Raw genomic sequence first — 18,608 nt, 5'->3', positions numbered from 1 at the left:
CACTGAAAACTTTTCAACCTTGGCTAGGATTTCTCATAGGTGAAGAAAATTCCCTCTCTTCAATTCTACAGTTGTAAAAAGAACATAAGACACAATAGAGGCACCTTTCTTTCTGATGTGGAAGGCTGATATGTATAATGGGTACCAGAACAGTACAGGAACCCACTTCACTCTACAGTGAATGAGTGCAAAAAATCCTTCAGACATTATTCTGGGACAGGAGAAAAAACATAACTTTGAAGGTAAAAAAAGGTAAGGATTTAGGTTTTTCTTACAGGAACAGAAAATGATAATTATCTTTGAGCACCAATAGCATGCATTTCTTGGGTATTCACCATATTGTTGTTGTTAAAATGCCAGCCAGCACAAATCTCAATCACATATTTTTAGAACTGGGCAGACGAGCAAAGAATTAAAAAAATATTTGAAAACATTGTAAGGGAACGCTTCATTTACACCTCCACTCTTGAGTGCATACTTGTGAGACAGAGAAGTGGTAAACAAAGAAAATGAGGAAGGTTTGCAATTAAAGATACATCACCTGAAAAATCCCAAATAATCTTTGCTTGCTCTTTCTTTAAATCGGTTGCAGCATTAAGTGGAGGATGTATAGAGCTAAGTCACACAGCTATTCTGAAGTCACATTTTCTAGAATGTCAGTAGGGCTTTACACTATGAATTCATTAAGTTAATATAAAACTGGCTCTGGTATATGAATGGCCCTGCAATTTATGAACAGCAATGTCCAAGGTTTGGATTGTTGGTTTGCTTTACTGATAGTTTCATTTGCAGTGAAATTGGAAACACTGAATTTTATCCATGAGCCATCTAAATTGCTCTTCAATCCAACAAACATGCTTCTGCATCTGAAAAAATATTACAATGTTCCACATGATTTACCAGCGAGGGAATGTGCACCTCACCTGTTCAAGCATGTCCTTTGGAAGGTCCTCTTGTTCATCCATTGTTAAGATTGCACGTTTAATTTCGTCATTGGACAATTTGAGTCTGGAATGAAAATTAAAATTCACTTATTACTTGAGAAGAAAGTGTATCTATGTCCCACTAATGCCCATTTCCACTGCCTGTGCTGTTAGGCAATAACAAAAGAAGGCTGTTAATTGAACCAACATCAAACTCGGAATCCTTATGTGCAAACATTGAATCCATTCAATGGCTTTAGAATACTTGGAGCAATGCTTAATGGAAATCTCCCAAAGACGATGAAATGCTGTACATGTCTCCATGAGAATTTAACTTGTTAAGACAGGAAGACTGGAAATGGACAGCTTTGAATTCTCCAACAATCACTGACACAGTCATTTTGTTTTGAGTTTGGAGGTGGACGAATGCCGGGGGAGGGTGTGAGGTGGTGAAGATGGCTGTAGATCAGAGGTGGTGGCGGTGGTGAAAGACAGAGGTGATATGAATGAGTTGTGTTAAGGGTGTAGCTTCAAACATTATCCATAAGTGAACACCGTTCACCTGTATCATGTACCAGAGTTTAATTCCACTGCATTTTTAAAGTTACAACTATTCAGACATTAATATTAACTTGGATTAATAACTGTTTCATACTTAGAATGCAACTTTAATTTAATAAATACCACTTAGCATGATTCAATGGAATGGATGGAAGGTTAACCATACGGTAAGCTACATTGATTTTGTAGAGGACTACATTGGAGGTGCGCTCCATAAAATGAAAGGTCCTTCACTAAATGATTTGCATGGATAAAGAAATTAAAAACCTCTCTCTCTCTCACACACACGAGTGCACACACTTTGTCAAACCATACAAAACAAAAGATCCTTATATAATGTGCTATAATATTATTATTAATAATAGATTGGGTGAAAGAGCTCAATTACGCCATTTTGAACTCTGTTCATTGCATAATCGAAAGTGCAAACGTCTTGAGCACATTGCAACAGTATACACTATGTACATTAGTGATAGAATTAATGTTCTAGAAAAAAAAAACAGAATTCATTATCGATCACAACTCAGTCTCCATTAGATGGATACGCTAAAACGATTGCCAACAATAACATTTACACCACAATGATGGCTGCTAGGCCCAGAGACTACAGACGCACATTGAGAACATTAAACAGAGTGTATATAAAACACCTTGGCACAACAGTAGAAATCCTTTTTTATCTTTTAACAAACAAACATCTATTTCTACTTGTGTTAAATGTGCTTTTACGGATCTACCAAGCAAATGAGGGAAGTTGGGGTTGTACAATTCAGAAGTCTTCTTTCTTTGGTTCTGATTTGTAAAGACGCTTATGAAAGTACTCTTGACAGATTCCTGCAATCCCACCCGTTCACATCTACTCTTGAAAGAACACATTGGAAAGTGGGCCTTTAGAGTCAAAATAGGACCTGATTTTTCCTCGCTCCTAACACTGGAGGCAAAATACTCATGTTCAAAATCCTGTTTGGTAATCAGAGAAAACCTATAATAAGTAAGCTGTTTGACTGCCTGACCAGAAATAAACAGTATCAGGTCAAAACCTTTCCCATGCTGCACATCATATACTTTGATTGCTTAGATTGCAGGGTCCCTCTACACCCTTGAAAATGCATTGATATCAGGAAAAGAGTTCATCTACATAGTGACTTCTATAGTCTTCTTCCATTGCTAGTATGTTGTGAACAGCGTAATGTGGGTAATATGAAGAATATGATCTTAATAAGCAAAACAATGTGTCTGTACTCCACAAAAGGATGGGGGTGGATGCTGAGGATTTATAATACGGACAAAATCACATGAATGAGTACTTCTCTTACCCTTACAAGTGGCTCTTTTTTATCAAAGGATGAAAAGATTGGAAATTAGAAAATAAGGCAATCCATGTTAATGTCTTACAAAACAGAGTCTTGGTGAAATGGGCATAGATACCTTTTTGAAAGGCAACTCTTTCAAAAGAATACTATTTTGAGATATAGAAGCAATCCAATAAGCATTGAGAGTCTGTTGGTCTGGGGCATCTTCCAAGTAGAGAGCATCGTATAGGAGGCTGTTGGTGCATTCCAAATAAGATTTCAGAGCTCTTTTGAGGTTCATTTTATTAAAGTTATCCTTATTTGGGATGCGGGGAATCCTGAAAGAAGGCTATTGGGCAGAGTCTTGGTGGATGTGGAAATCATGGATAATGCAGAGCAATTTCCTTTGACTTTATAAGGAGAATTACCATATCATTAAAACGAACCATGGTGTAGAATGTAAATGTGAACAGGGTTTGAAGTTCATTGATATAAACTGAAAAATAGAGTCCATCTTGTAGGAAAACAGTTACAAGTTATTAGTTGCAGCAGCCGAAGAGTGGTTTCACTAACAAGGCAAGAGAATATTTAAATGACATGATGGGTCTTATTTCTCACATAGGAAGGCGAGATCCAAATGTCTGATTAACTTAAAAACTAAGGGCCTCGTTTCGATGGCGGACAAACTTAAGTACGTCTGCCATCGTCTCAGATTGGGGACCGGCCGCCCAATAGGCGGCCTACCCACACTCCAAATTACAATGCAACCGCCATACTCTGTATTTTGTATTGCGACGGGGAGGCGGTCAGCAGCCCCCGCAGAGATACAAAAAAGAGAAAATGTTGCTTACCCAGTAAGCATCTGTTCTTGGCATGTAGAGCTGTAGATTCACATGCTTTGTATACTCCTGCCATCTAGTGTTGGGTCCGGATGTTTGCAAGTTGTTTTTCTGCGAAGAAGTCTTTCCCGTCACAAGGTAGGTGACTCCTCCTGCATTGGCATCGACTCCATTGTTAGATTGTTTTCCCGCAGAGGGTGAGAATGGAGTTAGTAAAGGCAGAATAGAGATGTCCATGCAAATGTATATAAGATAAGAAAGAACTGCAACAGGTATAGGTACCCTGGGAGGTGGGTGGGCGCATGTGAATCTACAGCTCTACATGCTAAGAACAGATGCTTACTGGGTACGTAACATTTTCCATTCGAGGGATGTGAGCTGTACAACACATGCTTTGCATAGACTATACGAGAAAGCAAAAGACACACAATTGATGGACGTAATGCAGAACAAATCAAAACATTCACCCCCAGTCAAGAGATCTGGGTTAAATCATTCATTTTTTTGCTCACCATGCCACCCAAGTTTAGACGTGGCCATATGGAAATCAGTCTTGACCCTGTGCCTCATGGGAACAGTCCAGCCCAAACTGCCAAGCCAGGTCCTCCCTGGACCGGAAACAAGCATCCTGGGACCGGTTTCTCGGTATTACCCTTCATCAGCCAGGCTAGCTTGATTCCAGTGGCACAGTGAGCAAGGGACCCACATCTGGACATACCCATCCCACCTAGGGTGAAAAGTGCTACGCAAACAAATGGGTCTAAACTGGGGAGGCATGGAGAGCAAAAGTACGATAGATTTAACCCAGATCTCTTTACTGGGGGTGAATGTATGATTTATTCAGCATTCCGTCATTCATGTGTTTGCATAGCACTTTGCATAGACTATACAGCAGTGTTCTCCCAAAGCGGTGGCTAACCTGTAGCTGTTGCAGCTGTTTGAAAAAGTGTTTAAAGTACTGCCTGGCCTACATTAGGTTGTTGCCTTGCTAAAACATCTACACAATAGTGTTTGGCAAATGTGTGCAGTGTAGACCATGTTGCTGCCTTACAGATGTCAGCTAAGGGAATATTCCCTAAGAAGGCGATAGTAGCTGCTATTTTGTGTGTGGAATGCGCTCTAGGGGGTATTATGAAGGTTCTTTTCACTTTGACATAACATGTTTGGATACATTTCACAATCCATCTTGCAATGCCAGATTTAGAAATGGGATTGCGCCTTTGTGTGGCAACAAAAAGCTGTTTGGATTTACAAAAATCTTTTGTTCTTTCTACATAATATACTAGGGCTCTCCTAACATCTAGAGTGTGTAGAGCTCGTCCTGCTACAGAATCAGGTTGAGGAAAGAACACAGGTAGCTCAACCGATTGATTGATGTGAAAAGCCAAAACCACTTTAGGTAGAAGTCTGGGATTGGTTCGAAGAACCACCTTGTCTCTGTGAAGTTGAAAGAAGGGCTCTTGGATAGTTTGCCCTAACTGTTGAAGCACAACATCCAAACACAGACCTTTGGGTGAGCCTATGATTTATTTATTTTATTTGTGTACGCTTGCAACGCTGGCTATAGCTAGTCTGTCTATGAACATGTCCACCTATTGGGTAATTGACCGAATACCATAAACAATGTCAAATCCTCTGATAGAAAACCTGCAAAAAGGCTCAGTTAGTGTATCACTTGCCGCACGTCACCTTCTCCTTGTGTTTCACCTGAGATGCCAATCTTAGCATAAATTCACATACTGAAGCAATGCATCCAATTCAGATGCGTACCACACCAGAACAGAGGCCATTGTACTAGGTTGCCATTTCTCATTTTGGATGCAACGGACGGTCTCCCTTTTTTGGGAACGTGTCTGAGACATGTCAGTACAATCAAGAGCAAGTTTTCTTCTGGGTCAAAATTCCTCACTGTACCCTCAGATAAAATCAGTTGCAAAGGTATGCTTTTCCAGCTTAAAATCGAGCAGCAGGCACTGACTTTAAGCGGATCATGATTTCAAATTCTTTATTCTTAGTGTATGGATGACTTCTGCAAGCTAAATTCATACAGATGCTGAGCAGCCAAAGTCTTAAATTGGCTGAAGTACTGTACAACAGCTCTGACTTCGCTCAACGGCCTTTGTTTTAAGTAGCTAAAGTGGCACATTTTAAACAAATAGGTATTGTCCACCTGCACCAGTCCAGAATATTCTGCCCTCTGGAGCTAGTAATATAGCTCTGTGGGTTATGTGCTTACTGCAGAAATGGAGAGCAATCCCAAAGTATGAATGTCTTAATGACCTCACCTGACGCAAAAATTTGTTCAAGATTTTTTTTAAAAACGATGTCAAACTTCTAGACCACATCAGTGGCATATCAACACTTCTACACATTTTCATTAGCACAGCCGGAGGACTGTGGTAGCTGTCATCATGGGACATGGTAAACCTCCAGTCAGCTGAGCCAGATAGGCTGTGGAGGATGTAGTTTGTCCTGTATGCCTCATGAAGTTATAAACAATACAAGTAAGGAAAGAAAAATGCATTTATGTTTGAGTAGAGTAGTGTGCAGAGGGTAGAGTGTTTGCTAAGCAATTAAAATCATCACAGTATGTAATACAAGGAGTGTGAAACGGAATTCTGTAAAAAGCAAAACTGTGGCATCTTTTATCACACAAGATACCTCGATTAAATAAAACACACACAGGCTCTAGGAACGCTGGGTAAAGGGACAGGAATAAATTAACTCATCATTAATCCGGCTGCATATGCCTTCAACGTTTTTGGTGGATAGTGCAACAAATCATCTCTTCAGCTTCTTGTTGTAACCAGACAAAAGAAGCCATCTTTGGTATTAAGGTTAACGCAAATGGCACATACCAAGTCGGTGCACTGGAGAAAGTAATGTAGCGATAAATAAAATATATATGGAGAGTGCGTAGGGTGAACTTCATATAAACTATTCATATTAAAATACATTTAATGGTTTATTAGCCACTCTACAATACTTGGGACAGGCCCTAAATCAATATTCAAAGAAAATGCTGCTCCAATATCTAAATTACCACTTGCCTCTGACTCTAAACTTAGTAAGAACAAGAAATAATCTTGAATGCAGATTTTTGTTACAAAGTACTGAATGGCACCGACAGCACGACTGCTGCTTTAAGTTTAGATTACATGAATGCATAGAGCTGACAGGAATTACCTTCCAAACATCAACAAACATTTTTCAAGATTACTGCAATGCTACATAAGTCAAATAAACCTGTGGACAAACATTTTTCCAGAGACCAGATATCTAGCCTTCAAAGAACCTAGGTTCACACACAAGGCCCGGTAGGGAAGGACAGGACAGACAATAGAGTACCTTGAAAGAAGAATGTTGCAGTTCTGGGCTCTCCTCCCATCCACCACTGACAGCTCTTTAACCTTATGCTTGGACCCGAGGGTGTCATCGGTGGTATCAGTTTCTTTCTGCAAATAACATGAAAAGACATTCAAAGCATCACTTTAACAATAATAGGAAACCACTACGTTTCATCAGGAAACCCCCATAGAAGGTTCAGGTTAAGAATTTTCTGCTGGTCAAAAATAGAACAAGAACAAGAAGCAGTGAAATATTCATAACCTTGAAATAGAGCACAATATTTAGTGTTAACAAAACACCCCTCAAACAAGGAAAAGTCCATAATTCCTCTGAGTGCAGATTCCAAACCAATAAGATACACAAATGGTTTCCACCAAACACGTAAATAACTCCAGCCAGGCAGTCTTGCTGAAAAAAGGGAGATAAGGAGGCAAATTGAGGGTTCAACTGAGTAGGAGTAGGGTGTTAGGGCAAAGATGCATGACAGAGCTCCATTCACCCCTAAAAAGGATCACAGGAGGACATGGTCACCCGCACATTTTGCCAGGTGACTGCAGTGATTTCGACTGTTAGTGCACTGGGTTCCTGCTAACCAGGTCCCCTGTGTCAGAGCTCTTTCCCAAAACTTTATAATTGTTTCCCCAACTGGCAAAACCTTTAGAACCCTTCATGCATCTCTAGTAAATTGTACCCTTGGTACCTAGGGCCGGAGGTACTAAAGAGGGTCCCTAAGGGCAGCAGCACAAATTGTACCACACAAAGGGACCCCCTCACCAAGCACATGCAAGGTTACCATTCCAGCCTGCGTGTCTTGATGCAGATAAAAGTGAAAACAAAACATGTCACACATCCCTGTGTGCCATGTCCCCTAACACTGCCTGTGATATTTGTAAGTCACCCCTACAGCAGGCCCGACCGCCCTAAGTCAGGGTGCTGAATATTACATGCGAGGGCATACCTGCATGAGCAGATATACCCCTGTGCTGGTCAGTCCTATTACTGCCTCTGCAAGTGGACAGGAAAGCCATTTTAAAACATGTGCTGGACACTGGTGAAAATAAGTCCCCTAGCTACAGAATGGCTTCACTGAAACTAGGGATGTCTGGTATCAAACATCTTTTATTGATAAACCCACATTGATTCCAGTGATGGATTTACCAGTACAAGAATCCAGAGGGCACCTGAAAACCTACCAGCCTCTGGTGTGCTCCCTGATTGGTGTCTGCCAGCCTGCCATCAGCGACACTGTTCTGGCATCCTATGGTGAGAGCATCTGCTCTCAGGAGGCCCAGAACAAAAGCCTGTATGGGAAGAAGGTGTAACACCCCCTCCCACAGGATGACCTGCTGATTAGCCTTCCTAGGCGGGCAAGCTTCAAAGAGATACCGCCTTTGGAATGAGAGTCTGGCTCCCCTCACAGTAGTGGAAGCCGCCCCCTTTCTCCAGGAACCCCTTGGCACCTGGACAGGTGGGAAAATTCACACTTCAGGTAGGCTAGTACCACCCCTAAAGTAGGCTGCATTGAGGTGGACATCTTTGTGATGGCATACTTAGGAATTCTGGGACAGGGTTATGCCCATTGTCCACAGGAAGTGGTCATATAGGGGGGCGTAGTGTCTCCAATTGTCATTGGTCCATTGGGTACTACCCTACACACCCCTAACGCCCCTAAAATCAGTATTTATGGGAGTCTCTGGCACCAGAGAAACAGATCCTGATAAACTAAGAAGAGGGAGGATGTGGAAGAGCCACAAAAGCAGAGAGTAGAGAAGAAGCAGCTGACCTGGAACCAGCCTTGCCGGCATGTCTGCATCCCTCGTTGAAAACTGCACCAAAGTAGATTCGTCCTGCAGCTGTTGACTCCAGAAACTTGGGAGGACTGCCTGCCTTCGATAAAAAACCAAGTCCTCCAGTGAGACAGTGGAACTGTTCCCTGAATCTCACAGCAACTCCAAAAGAAAGGATTTTGAGGCCTCCAGAATTGCCAAAGCCCGACACCTGTGGCCACTACTGTACCCGATGCTACAAGCCCGAGTCGAAGTGGGCTGATGGTGGAATCAAGGTTCCACAGACCTCCATAGCCCGAGGCCATCATGGTTTCACCGCTCATGGACCCTCTGATGTGGCAGGCAGCCTCTGCACGCAGGCCTTCTCTACAGCGACTGGTCCGGTAAGGAAAAACCCAATACCTAAGGACACCTCTGCACCAGTCTCTCCTGGGCTTGGAGAAGAGGACCAAAGATATTGCTATGTCCCGAGCATCATGAGGCTTGAGCCCCAGTTGGTTCAGCCCGACTGGCTTCCTAGCCAGAGCCTGCAGACTCTTTTTGCAGAGACTGATCTCCACAGAATAACATTGGGCTCCCAACGCTGTTTTGCACCCTGCACGGCGTCACCATTGTGCCGCTAGTGGTGCACTGTTGATGCTGCCTTGGACTTTACCCAGCACTCACCTTAACTCCTGGAGATTGGTCCCATAAGTCGCTGTACTATACCGGTTTGTAGAACTTGTTCTTTCTTCCATTGGATAACATTACAGAACTCAAAAATTGAACAAGTGTCCACTTTTTGAACTGAAAATAATTTATATTTAAAAACAAACTTAACTGAAAGATTTTTCTCCAATGCCTAACATATATAAAAGATACTTGCAATTTTTATAAACTGGTGTGGCTCTCCGTCTTTAGTCGTGTCTGTCATTTATTGATCAGTGTGCGTATTTGCAGCTGTCTTCCACTCCTATTGGGTAAGCCTAAGGCTGCTCGAACACACTACGCCAAATAGAGCACTTTGGGATTGCTAGAGCAAGCGCATGTCCACTTAGAAGGAAACCCCTGGACTCTTTACACTGTATATTGATATATCACATAAAGAGCCAGCTTCCTACACATGCCAACTTTCAACACTGACTGGTGGCTAGGCTTTTCGGCTCTTGAGCAAAGAAAACGTAGCTGCATGAGCAGCTCGTTGGGTTTTTCTACATATCTGGTCTGGCTAAAAAGCCCGTTGTGATTGTCACTAGACCGGAAGGAACGCTGGGAGGATGGTCTAGTCCAGAAGCACAAGTTACTTACCTTCCGTAACGATATATCTGTAAGAAACATTAGTAGTGATAGATTCCTTACCTTAGAATTACCCCCAGGCATCAAGACTGGATTTCGTCAGCAGTACCCCTGCGTGTCGGTAGGCGTCGTCGTGTGGCTCTGCGTGCGTCATTGGCGCCAAGCTGACGTCGCTGGAGCTACTTAGACATGCCCACGCACGCCGACGGTAGTTCTGTACACGACTTTCCACGCAAGGAACGCAGAGCCAAGCAAAAACTGACCACTGGTGCCATGAAGCTAGGGCCCTGAAAGGGATGACCTTAACCCTAGAAATCAGTTGGCAGAACGGGAGGATTGGTGGGGCGGTAAGGAATCTATCACTACTAATGTTTCTTACAGATACATCGTTACCGAAGGTAAGTAACCTGTGCATCTGAAAGAAAAACGTAGTGATAGATTCCTTACCTTAGAATAGATACCCCAGCAATACCAACCCCGGTGGTGAGTCTGAGAACCAAGATCACACCAGAAAATCCTGGAGAACAGAACTGCCAAAGAAGCAGTCTCTCCGGACTTGGCTGTCCAGGCAATAATGCTTGGTAAACGTGTGCAGCGAGGCCCACGTAGCTGCCTGACAGATGTCATAGAAGGGAACTCCCCGTCCCAAAGCAGTAGTAGCTGCCGTCGCCCTGGTAGAATGGGTATGCAGCCCTACCGGAGATTCCTTTTTAGCCAAAGAATAACAATCCTTTATGCATAGAACAACCCACCGAGAGATTGTGCACGGCCCGATGCCCACGTAGCCAACAAAGAGCTGACCATCCACCCGGAACTGTTGTGTGCGGTTCAGGTAGAATGAGAGCGCACGTTTTGAGTCCAGACGGTGGAGCCTCTCTTCCTCTTTAGAGGGATGAGGAGGCGGAAAGAAGGTGGGCAAAGTGATGGTCTACCCGATATGAAAGGCGGTGACAACCTTCAGCAGAAAAGATGGACGAGTCCTTAGAACCACTTTGTCCGGATGGACAGAGAAAAGGAGGTTTAGAAGAAAGAGCCTGGATCTCACTCACTCATCTGGCAGAGGTGATGGCCACCAGGAAAGCTTTTTTTCACAATCAGCAACTACTGTTAAACTGGTAGAATAACCCGATCTAAGGATGTGTTAGAGTATTATTCAACTACCTACTTCTCAGGTGGAATATCAAAGATATTGAAGTAAAAGCCTCACTCACATAATAGTGACATGCTTCATCATAGGCAAATACTCCACACCCAGAGAAGATGGTACTCTCTGGGCGGACTCAACCAAAGATGTAATGGGAGTGCTTAGATAAATGAATAACTGGTTAAGCAGGGAACCAGATTAGGTTAAAAATACCTATGAGTGTACCCTTTCCTGAGTCCTTTATTCGCGGGCACTCATGGTATCACAAAAAACTTTTTCTTGGGGTTATTTTGAACTTAATTCTGTTCAAATAAACCCTCAACTGTGTGCCAACATGTTTCGGCCCATATGGGTAGCCCAGTCGGGTCTGAGGGCCTTCGTCAGGGCGTTATGTCTCTGTGCCTTATTCTTTAAGGTCCCTGCCGTGTAGCAGTGCATGTATTACATGCAACCCAAAAAACGTGAGGCCTAATGCACTCACCTGTCCGTGTGTTAACTCCAACTTCAGAAGATTTTCTATGGGACATGGGAAAGACAATATAATATATTTCCTTTAAGGACATTAAATAATCTGGTCTACAGCCCATCTCGTGCTCATATTCGCTGAATTACAGTTGGAGTGTTGGTGTACCACCTGACTATGTGCTCACTAATTAGGGCTTAGTGGATTTCACTACTCAATCCATTTTAAAAAACACATTTGCCATTACACTGAAATATAATCACCACACGACGTGATCACCATCAAAAAGGTGTTGTCTATAAGTGGAAAGACCGTGACTATACAATTGTGTTTGCCACCAATCCTAGCAATCTATGTTGTACAAAACCCTTTCTTTAGCGTGTTGTTTTAAGATTTGATAATTGGGGCGGGTATTTTAATAAAACATATATTTTACTCAGTCTAGGGAATCATGGTGACGCTCACCTACTGATCAATGCCTACTAGCATCATGCAGCTCTCGTGTGTTCAGGTGCTGTCCTGTAGTCAAACACTGAATAAAAAAAAATATATATATAAAACCATTTTTTTAGGTGTTCGCCTAGCCCCACCCCCTGTCACAGGGAGCTGGTGTCGCCGTGGTTATTGTAAGTGTACCATCTCGTAATCCTACTTCCAAGGTAATTATGTACTAGTGCTCCATCTTATTTCCATAGCACTTAGCCCACGACAGCGGTTTGATAATGTTTGACCTGTATGTTAGTCTGCTTTGAAAATTCCACCTTTCTAATATCCCTTCATACTCTATATCGCGTCCCTCATTGGTGCGCTAATTTGTTGAAGAAACAGTTCCCTCTGCACAGTCTACTTAAGTACCCCTCCAGCTTATAACTCCACTCTGTGCAAAAAGTAGAACGATAAGTAGTCTCCCGCATTGAGGATTAGTGTCTATGTCTACGCTGCATGCAGCGTATCTCAGATCGTTATACCTCAACCTCCCTGGTATGCGCAGCCCCCATCCAACTTACTTCGTCAAGGACACCGCACCGCCGTTACACCTCATAAAACACATCGTCTGCCGTCGGAGATGTGTACGCGACTGCCGTGTCTCTTAAGTAGGGCTTTTCCTTCTCATTGGTGGGTTGTTCTATCCCATTACGTGTATTCTCTATGATTAGAATACGGAATGCTGGGTTATTTAATGACGTATGTAACGTTGAACTACAGGATTTCTGGGTAGTGTAGTTCAATACGATCATGTTGTCGGTGTTCTTATCCCCTCGTGTTTATTTACTTATTTTATTTGTTTTTGAATTGTATTTATCACTTATGCCCAACTACATGGATTTTTTTCATAGGTGCGAGACAATCCTTCTACTGATAATGCTACAGTCAGGAAAGACAGTGATTAAGTCGCTTACTGTACATGCTGTTGACCCACGCTAGAGAGACATGTACATGGAGTCCTATTAGTTCAATCACAATATGCAACACACTGGTGAATTTTATTAAATCCTATTGTCTGTGCATTTGTTTATTGTTTTAACCGACTCTCCATGCTGGTCGTCTATTCCCCACCCCTTAAAATCATTAGGTGTGTATTCAGGGCTTCTATATATAATATACCACGTGTTCATGTAGTTTAAGGGTTCTTTTTTGGTAGGGGCTGTATTCGTACAAATACTCCTAGTTTCTCTGCCTCCTTATTTGGTCATACTGTTACAGGCTGACACACTTTCCTTTCCCTTCAGTTGTGAGAAACTTCTATAAGAATGGCATGTTTAGAGCCTACTTTATGTCAGTTTTTGGTATATATTTCTTTAATGTTCCTCATATATTCGGCTTTTTGTTATATTTGCACTGACTGAACTGCGAGGGTAATTCTTCTTGTGTTCAGGTTAGGTCATAGAACACCACGGGATTTCTTCGTTGAGACCTAACGTTGTGCTTGACAAACGGTAAATCCATCTCTGCTCTAGTTTTAGTAGTTGTCTTTCATTGCAACTATCCGGTAGTTTTTCAATCACCGTCCAAGTGAAGTCATTCTCATTGTGTTTCTGTGTTTGAAAGTGTCGCATCATTTTGGTAATTGTTTTACCACATCTGAATGTGCTACGATGCTCATTAATTCTGATCTTCACTTTTCGTGTAGTCATGCCAATGTATATCTTCTTGCAGATACACGTGATTAAGTAAACTACATTGTGGCTGTTGCAGTTACTGAAGGATCGTTGTTCCCAAGGAGTTCTCAAGCCCACGTCGATCACTTTGCTAGGTGTTGTTAATCTGCATACACTGCACGATCCACATGGGAAGTGTCCGACTACCTCTGGTAGATTCCATAGTGTGTGTTGTTGGCCTGCTTTGCCTTGTTTCTTTTTTGGCCGAGTGTGAACGACGGAGTCCTTGATTGATTTTCCTCTCTTGAAAGCGAACAACGGTTTCTCCAGTTTCAAACCGCCAGAGTTTAATGTTCTCCAATGTCGTAGAACGATGTTTTTTACTTTATTAGAGTCTGTTCCGTAGGTAGTGACGCAAACAATTCTTTTGTTGTCAGGTTTCTTTGTAGGTTCCAATAGTCCTTCTCAGCCCTTTTATATGCTTGTTTTATCAGTTTTGTTGGGTAGGATTTCGTCTTCAATTTTTGTGTTAGCTTCTCAGCATGGGTTTCGTAATTTGCTTTGTCAGTACAATTCCTTCTTAGCCTTAGGAATTGGCCGACTGGCAAGTTGTCTCGTAAGGCTTTGGGGTGGAAGCTATCGTACCCGAGTAGATTGTTGGCATCAGTGGGTTTATAGAACACTTCAGTTTTTAGTGTCCCATCTGCTGGTCAAATCTTTAGATCCAAGAACGTAATGGAATCTCTCTCTAAAGTCATTGTGAACTTCAGGTATTCATCCCTGCTGTTTAACCAAGCCAGGAACTCTTTTGCTCTGTCGGCATCTCCTTTCCAGATTATAAAGATATCGTCTATAAAGCGCTTCCATACCCCCAGATTGGATTGGTACGGGTTTGTCTCATTGTAGATGAAGCGTATTTCGAAGTCATGTACGTACAGGCATGCTACGCTCGGTGCGCAGGTCATGCCCATAGAAGTACCATGGGTTTGTAGAAAGCACTCCCCTTCGAATTCAAAATAATTCCTAGTTAAGGCTAGTCGTACACACTGGACGACGAATTTTATTGGTGTTATTGATGTCCAATTTTCCAATCCCAGCAGTTTTTCAATCACTGTGAGGGAAGCTTCTTGGGGGATACTGGTGTCCAGTGCTTCCACGTCTAGAGTCATCAAGTAATCAGTAGTTGGATCAAAACTCAGCGGTTGGAGTTTCAACAAGAAATCTTGTGTATCTTTTAGATACGAAGGCATTTTTTGTACCATTGGTCGTAGGAAATGGTCGGCAAATTTTGAGAGTGTTTCGAGTGCCGAACCGATGCCTGACACGATCGGTCTACCTGGTGGTGGATGCATATTCTTATGTACTTTAGGGAGGATATAAAAGTATGGGATCTTTGGATCCGTTTCTTTTAAAAAAAAATTCCTCCGCGGTGGTGATCCATCCTTCTTCTGCTGCTTCCGAAACCATCTCATGTATTTCTAGTTTCAAATTCCCAGTTGGATCTCTTTGCAGTCGTGAGTAATTGCGTGGGTCATTGAGTAGTTTCAGGCATTCGTTCTTGTACATTTCAATAGGTAGGATCACTGTTGCTCCTCCCTGGTCTGCTGGTTTAATTATGACGTCCTGCATCTTTTCAAACTCAGTGTAACGCCCTGAACGTCTCAGGATCGTTTAACAGACACGATAATGAGAACGCAACCACTTGTGAAGGTTTAGTTATTTTAATGAAGGCAAAAATAATACAAGGAATAAACAAAGGTTATAGTCACTGGAATCCTCCAGGCTAAGTACGTTACCAGCACACAGCACGGATGGTCCTAACCGTCCTCTGCATATACGCCGATCCCGGCGTATGCCAACAGAGGGCAGAAATGAAACGGCCGACAATGCCAATCGGTAGGCTGTGAGGGGCACGAAGAGTGTTGGGGAGAATCGAGGAGTCAGGGAAACACCCAGCCGGGGTCTCTACCTGAAGGGAGCAGCCGCTCAACCTCTTCCTCAGACTGCACCGGGACGCGGAGTCACCTCCTGGTGATGCGTCACCGATACCCCAATCACAAGCAAAGAAGACTGAACCGAGAGCAGCCGCTCGATCGATCCTGTGGACTTCCGAGTCTGTAACGCGGCAAACACCTCCTGGTGTGCGTTACAGCTGGCAGTCCCTGTATCTCCGGTCGGGCTGGGAGTTACGACTCCAACCAGCAAAAGCGCCACTGCGCTTTGACTCAGCCGAGTCAAAAAGCGAAGCTCAATGGTTATCCGGTAGAGCTTCCGGGTCCTTCACAGGTGACGATGGGGCAAGACACGGCCCAGGGAGTAACGACTCGACCTACCTCCGTTCTTGCCTTACTGGAGCACCACTCCGGAACACTGCTCTTCACTAAGCAGGCACGTCGGTGTAAACACAATATCCGACAGCGTTGTACCTCCCGGTTCCTCCCTTTATAGGGCGTGTTTTCCTTGAGTTATGTAACAGCTCTCCTGTTTACATAAGGGCGTGTTTTCCTTGAGTTATGTAACAGCTCTCCTGTTTACATAAGGGCGTGTTTTCCTTGAGTTATGTAACAGCTCTCCTGTTTACATAACCTCTCAACCGCTAAGCATCCTGGGAGATGTAGTCCGTTTTCGCTGGTTACAGTTTTCCTCCCCTCGCATGACAGGAATTCTTGACAGTACATCCTCCCTCTCAGCGGCTCCCCACGGGTCCAGCGCTGGCAGGAAAACGCCGATGGAACAAGGAGACCAAGCGCGGAGCATGAACCCCTTCAGCCGGTTCCCATGACTGCTCCTCCGGGCCATAGCCTTTCCACGCAACCAGGTACCACAGCTTCCCCCTGCGCCATTTGGACGCCCGTATGCCCGACACTTCATACTCCACCTCCGACTCCACGCATACCGGCCTAGGTGTCCCAGACGGCTTGGAGGGTGCTGGTTTGAGCAATGATACATGAAAGACAGGGTGTATCCGCAATGACTGGGGCAAGCACACCTTCACGTTCACGGGACCCATACACTTGGTAATTCGATAGGGGCCCATGTACTTGGGATGGAACACACTGTTCTTTCGAAACCTCAGGTTTCTTGTGGATATCCAGACGTAGTCTCCAGTGCGGTACAGTGGCCCAGGCCTTCTCTTCCTGTCTGCCGCAGCCTTGTATCTTCTCTTGGCCTCTATTAGGACAGCCCTTGAGCGCATCAACGTGTCTTTTATGTGTGCCACCCTGTCCGCTGTGGCGGGAATCCTGTCCTCTCTGAACGGATGTAGAAATGGCAAGAACCTGGGATGTTGGCCATAGTTGCTATAGAACGGAGATGACTGTGTGGAGCTGTGAGTGGCGTTGTTATAGGCTATCTCTGCAACCCATAGCAAGTCGACCCATTCTTCCCTGCCCTGGTCCACAAAACATAGCAGATACTGTTTGAGCGTTTGGTTCAGGCGCTCGGTTTGGCCGTCCGTTTGAGGGTGGTAGCTGGTGGACAGGGCGGTCTTAACATGCAGCGCAGTGCACCAAGTCTTCCAGAATTGCGCAGTAAACTGCGACCCCCGGTCCGACGCGATCACCCCAGGTAATCCATGCAGTCGTACCACATTCTTTAGGAGTAGTGACGCCAATTCCCCGGCCGTAGGGACTCTCTTGCAGGGGATGAAGTGCCCCATTTTCGTCAAGTAATCCACCACCACCAGTATTGCCGTCATCCCCTGGTCTACCGGTAGGCCCACCACGAAGTCCAGTGATATGCTATCCCATGGTCTATCCGGGGTCGGAAGTGGATGTAAGAGCCCTTGGGTTCGGCCATGGTCGGCCTTCATGGTAGCACACGTAGGACACTCCTGTCCCCACCTCCTGACATCCACTCTCATGGTTGGCCACCAGAAATGCCGTCCCATGCTAGCCACCGTTTTTTCAAAGCCCAAATGACCTGCGCATGGAGAGTCATGGCACCAGATGAATGCTTGTTTCCTTAGCCTAGGCGTGGGTATCAATAGGCACCTGCCCTTCAGGGGTATCCCGTCCTTCAGCTGCCATTCTCTGTGACTGAGGAGCCACCTCCGCCATGTGAATGACCTGATCCCTCTCTTTATTCTCCTCAGGAAAGTATCCGGTTGGATAACCCCCAATACCATCCTCGGGGAAATGATGGAATGCTCGGTCGCAGGCAATGGTTCCTTAACTGCAGATTGACGGGACAGGGCGTCCGCCTTCCGGTTTTCCGTCCCCGGCCGATATGTGATGCGGAAGTTGAACCCCGCAAAGAAGATCATCCACCGCAGCTGTCTGGGAGAAAGGTGTCTTGTGGCCGTCATGAACTGTAGGTTCCGATGGTCCGTGTACACCGATACCACATGTCTTGCCCCCATCAACCAATGCCTCCATTCGGTGAAGGCGTCCTTGATTGCGAGAAGCTCCTTCTCTGCAATATGGTAGTTGCGTTCGGCGTCGTTGAGTTTGCGGGACATGTACGCAACGGGATGAAGCACCCCTGTGTCGTGGTTGCGTTGGGACAAGATAGCCCCCAGCGCCACATCCGATGCGTCCGCTTCCACCACGTAGGGGAGATCCGGATCGGGGTGAGCCAACACCGGCGCCTTACCAAAGGCGCTTTTCAGGGCCTCAAAGGCTTTGTTCGCTTCAGGGGACCAGACAAACTCCTTGGACTTCCTCAGTAGCTGTGTGATTGGGGCCACCAATCCTGAAAATCCATCTATAAACCGCCTGTAAAAGTTGGCGAAGCCAATGAAACTTTGGACGTCCTTCACGCTTTGGGGCACCGGCCATTCTTTCACCGCCTTGATCTTTCGTTCTGCCATCTCCTGTCCCTCTGGACTCAGCATCACTCCGAGGAATTCTACGGATGTGACGTGGAAGTCACACTTG

At 44.5% G+C, this 18,608-nt stretch overlaps 1 protein-coding gene across 8 annotated transcripts in view; it reads right to left on the bottom strand.

Moving 5' to 3' along the window:
* DAAM1 (dishevelled associated activator of morphogenesis 1) overlaps positions 1 to 18,608 on the bottom strand; it is a 579,575-nt gene that overhangs the window by 105,101 nt on the left and 455,866 nt on the right. For all 8 annotated transcript variants that reach the window (XM_085626090.1, XM_085626094.1, XM_085626087.1 and 5 more), the window contains 2 exons: positions 6,964 to 7,070; positions 924 to 1,008 (listed from right to left, as the gene is read on the bottom strand). In XM_085626090.1, coding sequence (XP_085482216.1) covers positions 924 to 1,008; positions 6,964 to 7,070 — 192 coding nt within the window. The remainder of the gene's footprint in view (positions 1 to 923; positions 1,009 to 6,963; positions 7,071 to 18,608) is intronic.

Source organism: Triturus cristatus, chromosome 9 (assembly GCF_964204655.1).
Source record: "Triturus cristatus chromosome 9, aTriCri1.1, whole genome shotgun sequence".
In the NCBI taxonomy this organism is placed as follows: Eukaryota; Metazoa; Chordata; class Amphibia; order Caudata; family Salamandridae; genus Triturus; species Triturus cristatus.
The sequence above is the reverse complement of the archived record's forward strand: the minus strand, read 5'-3'. Positions and strand labels throughout refer to the sequence as shown.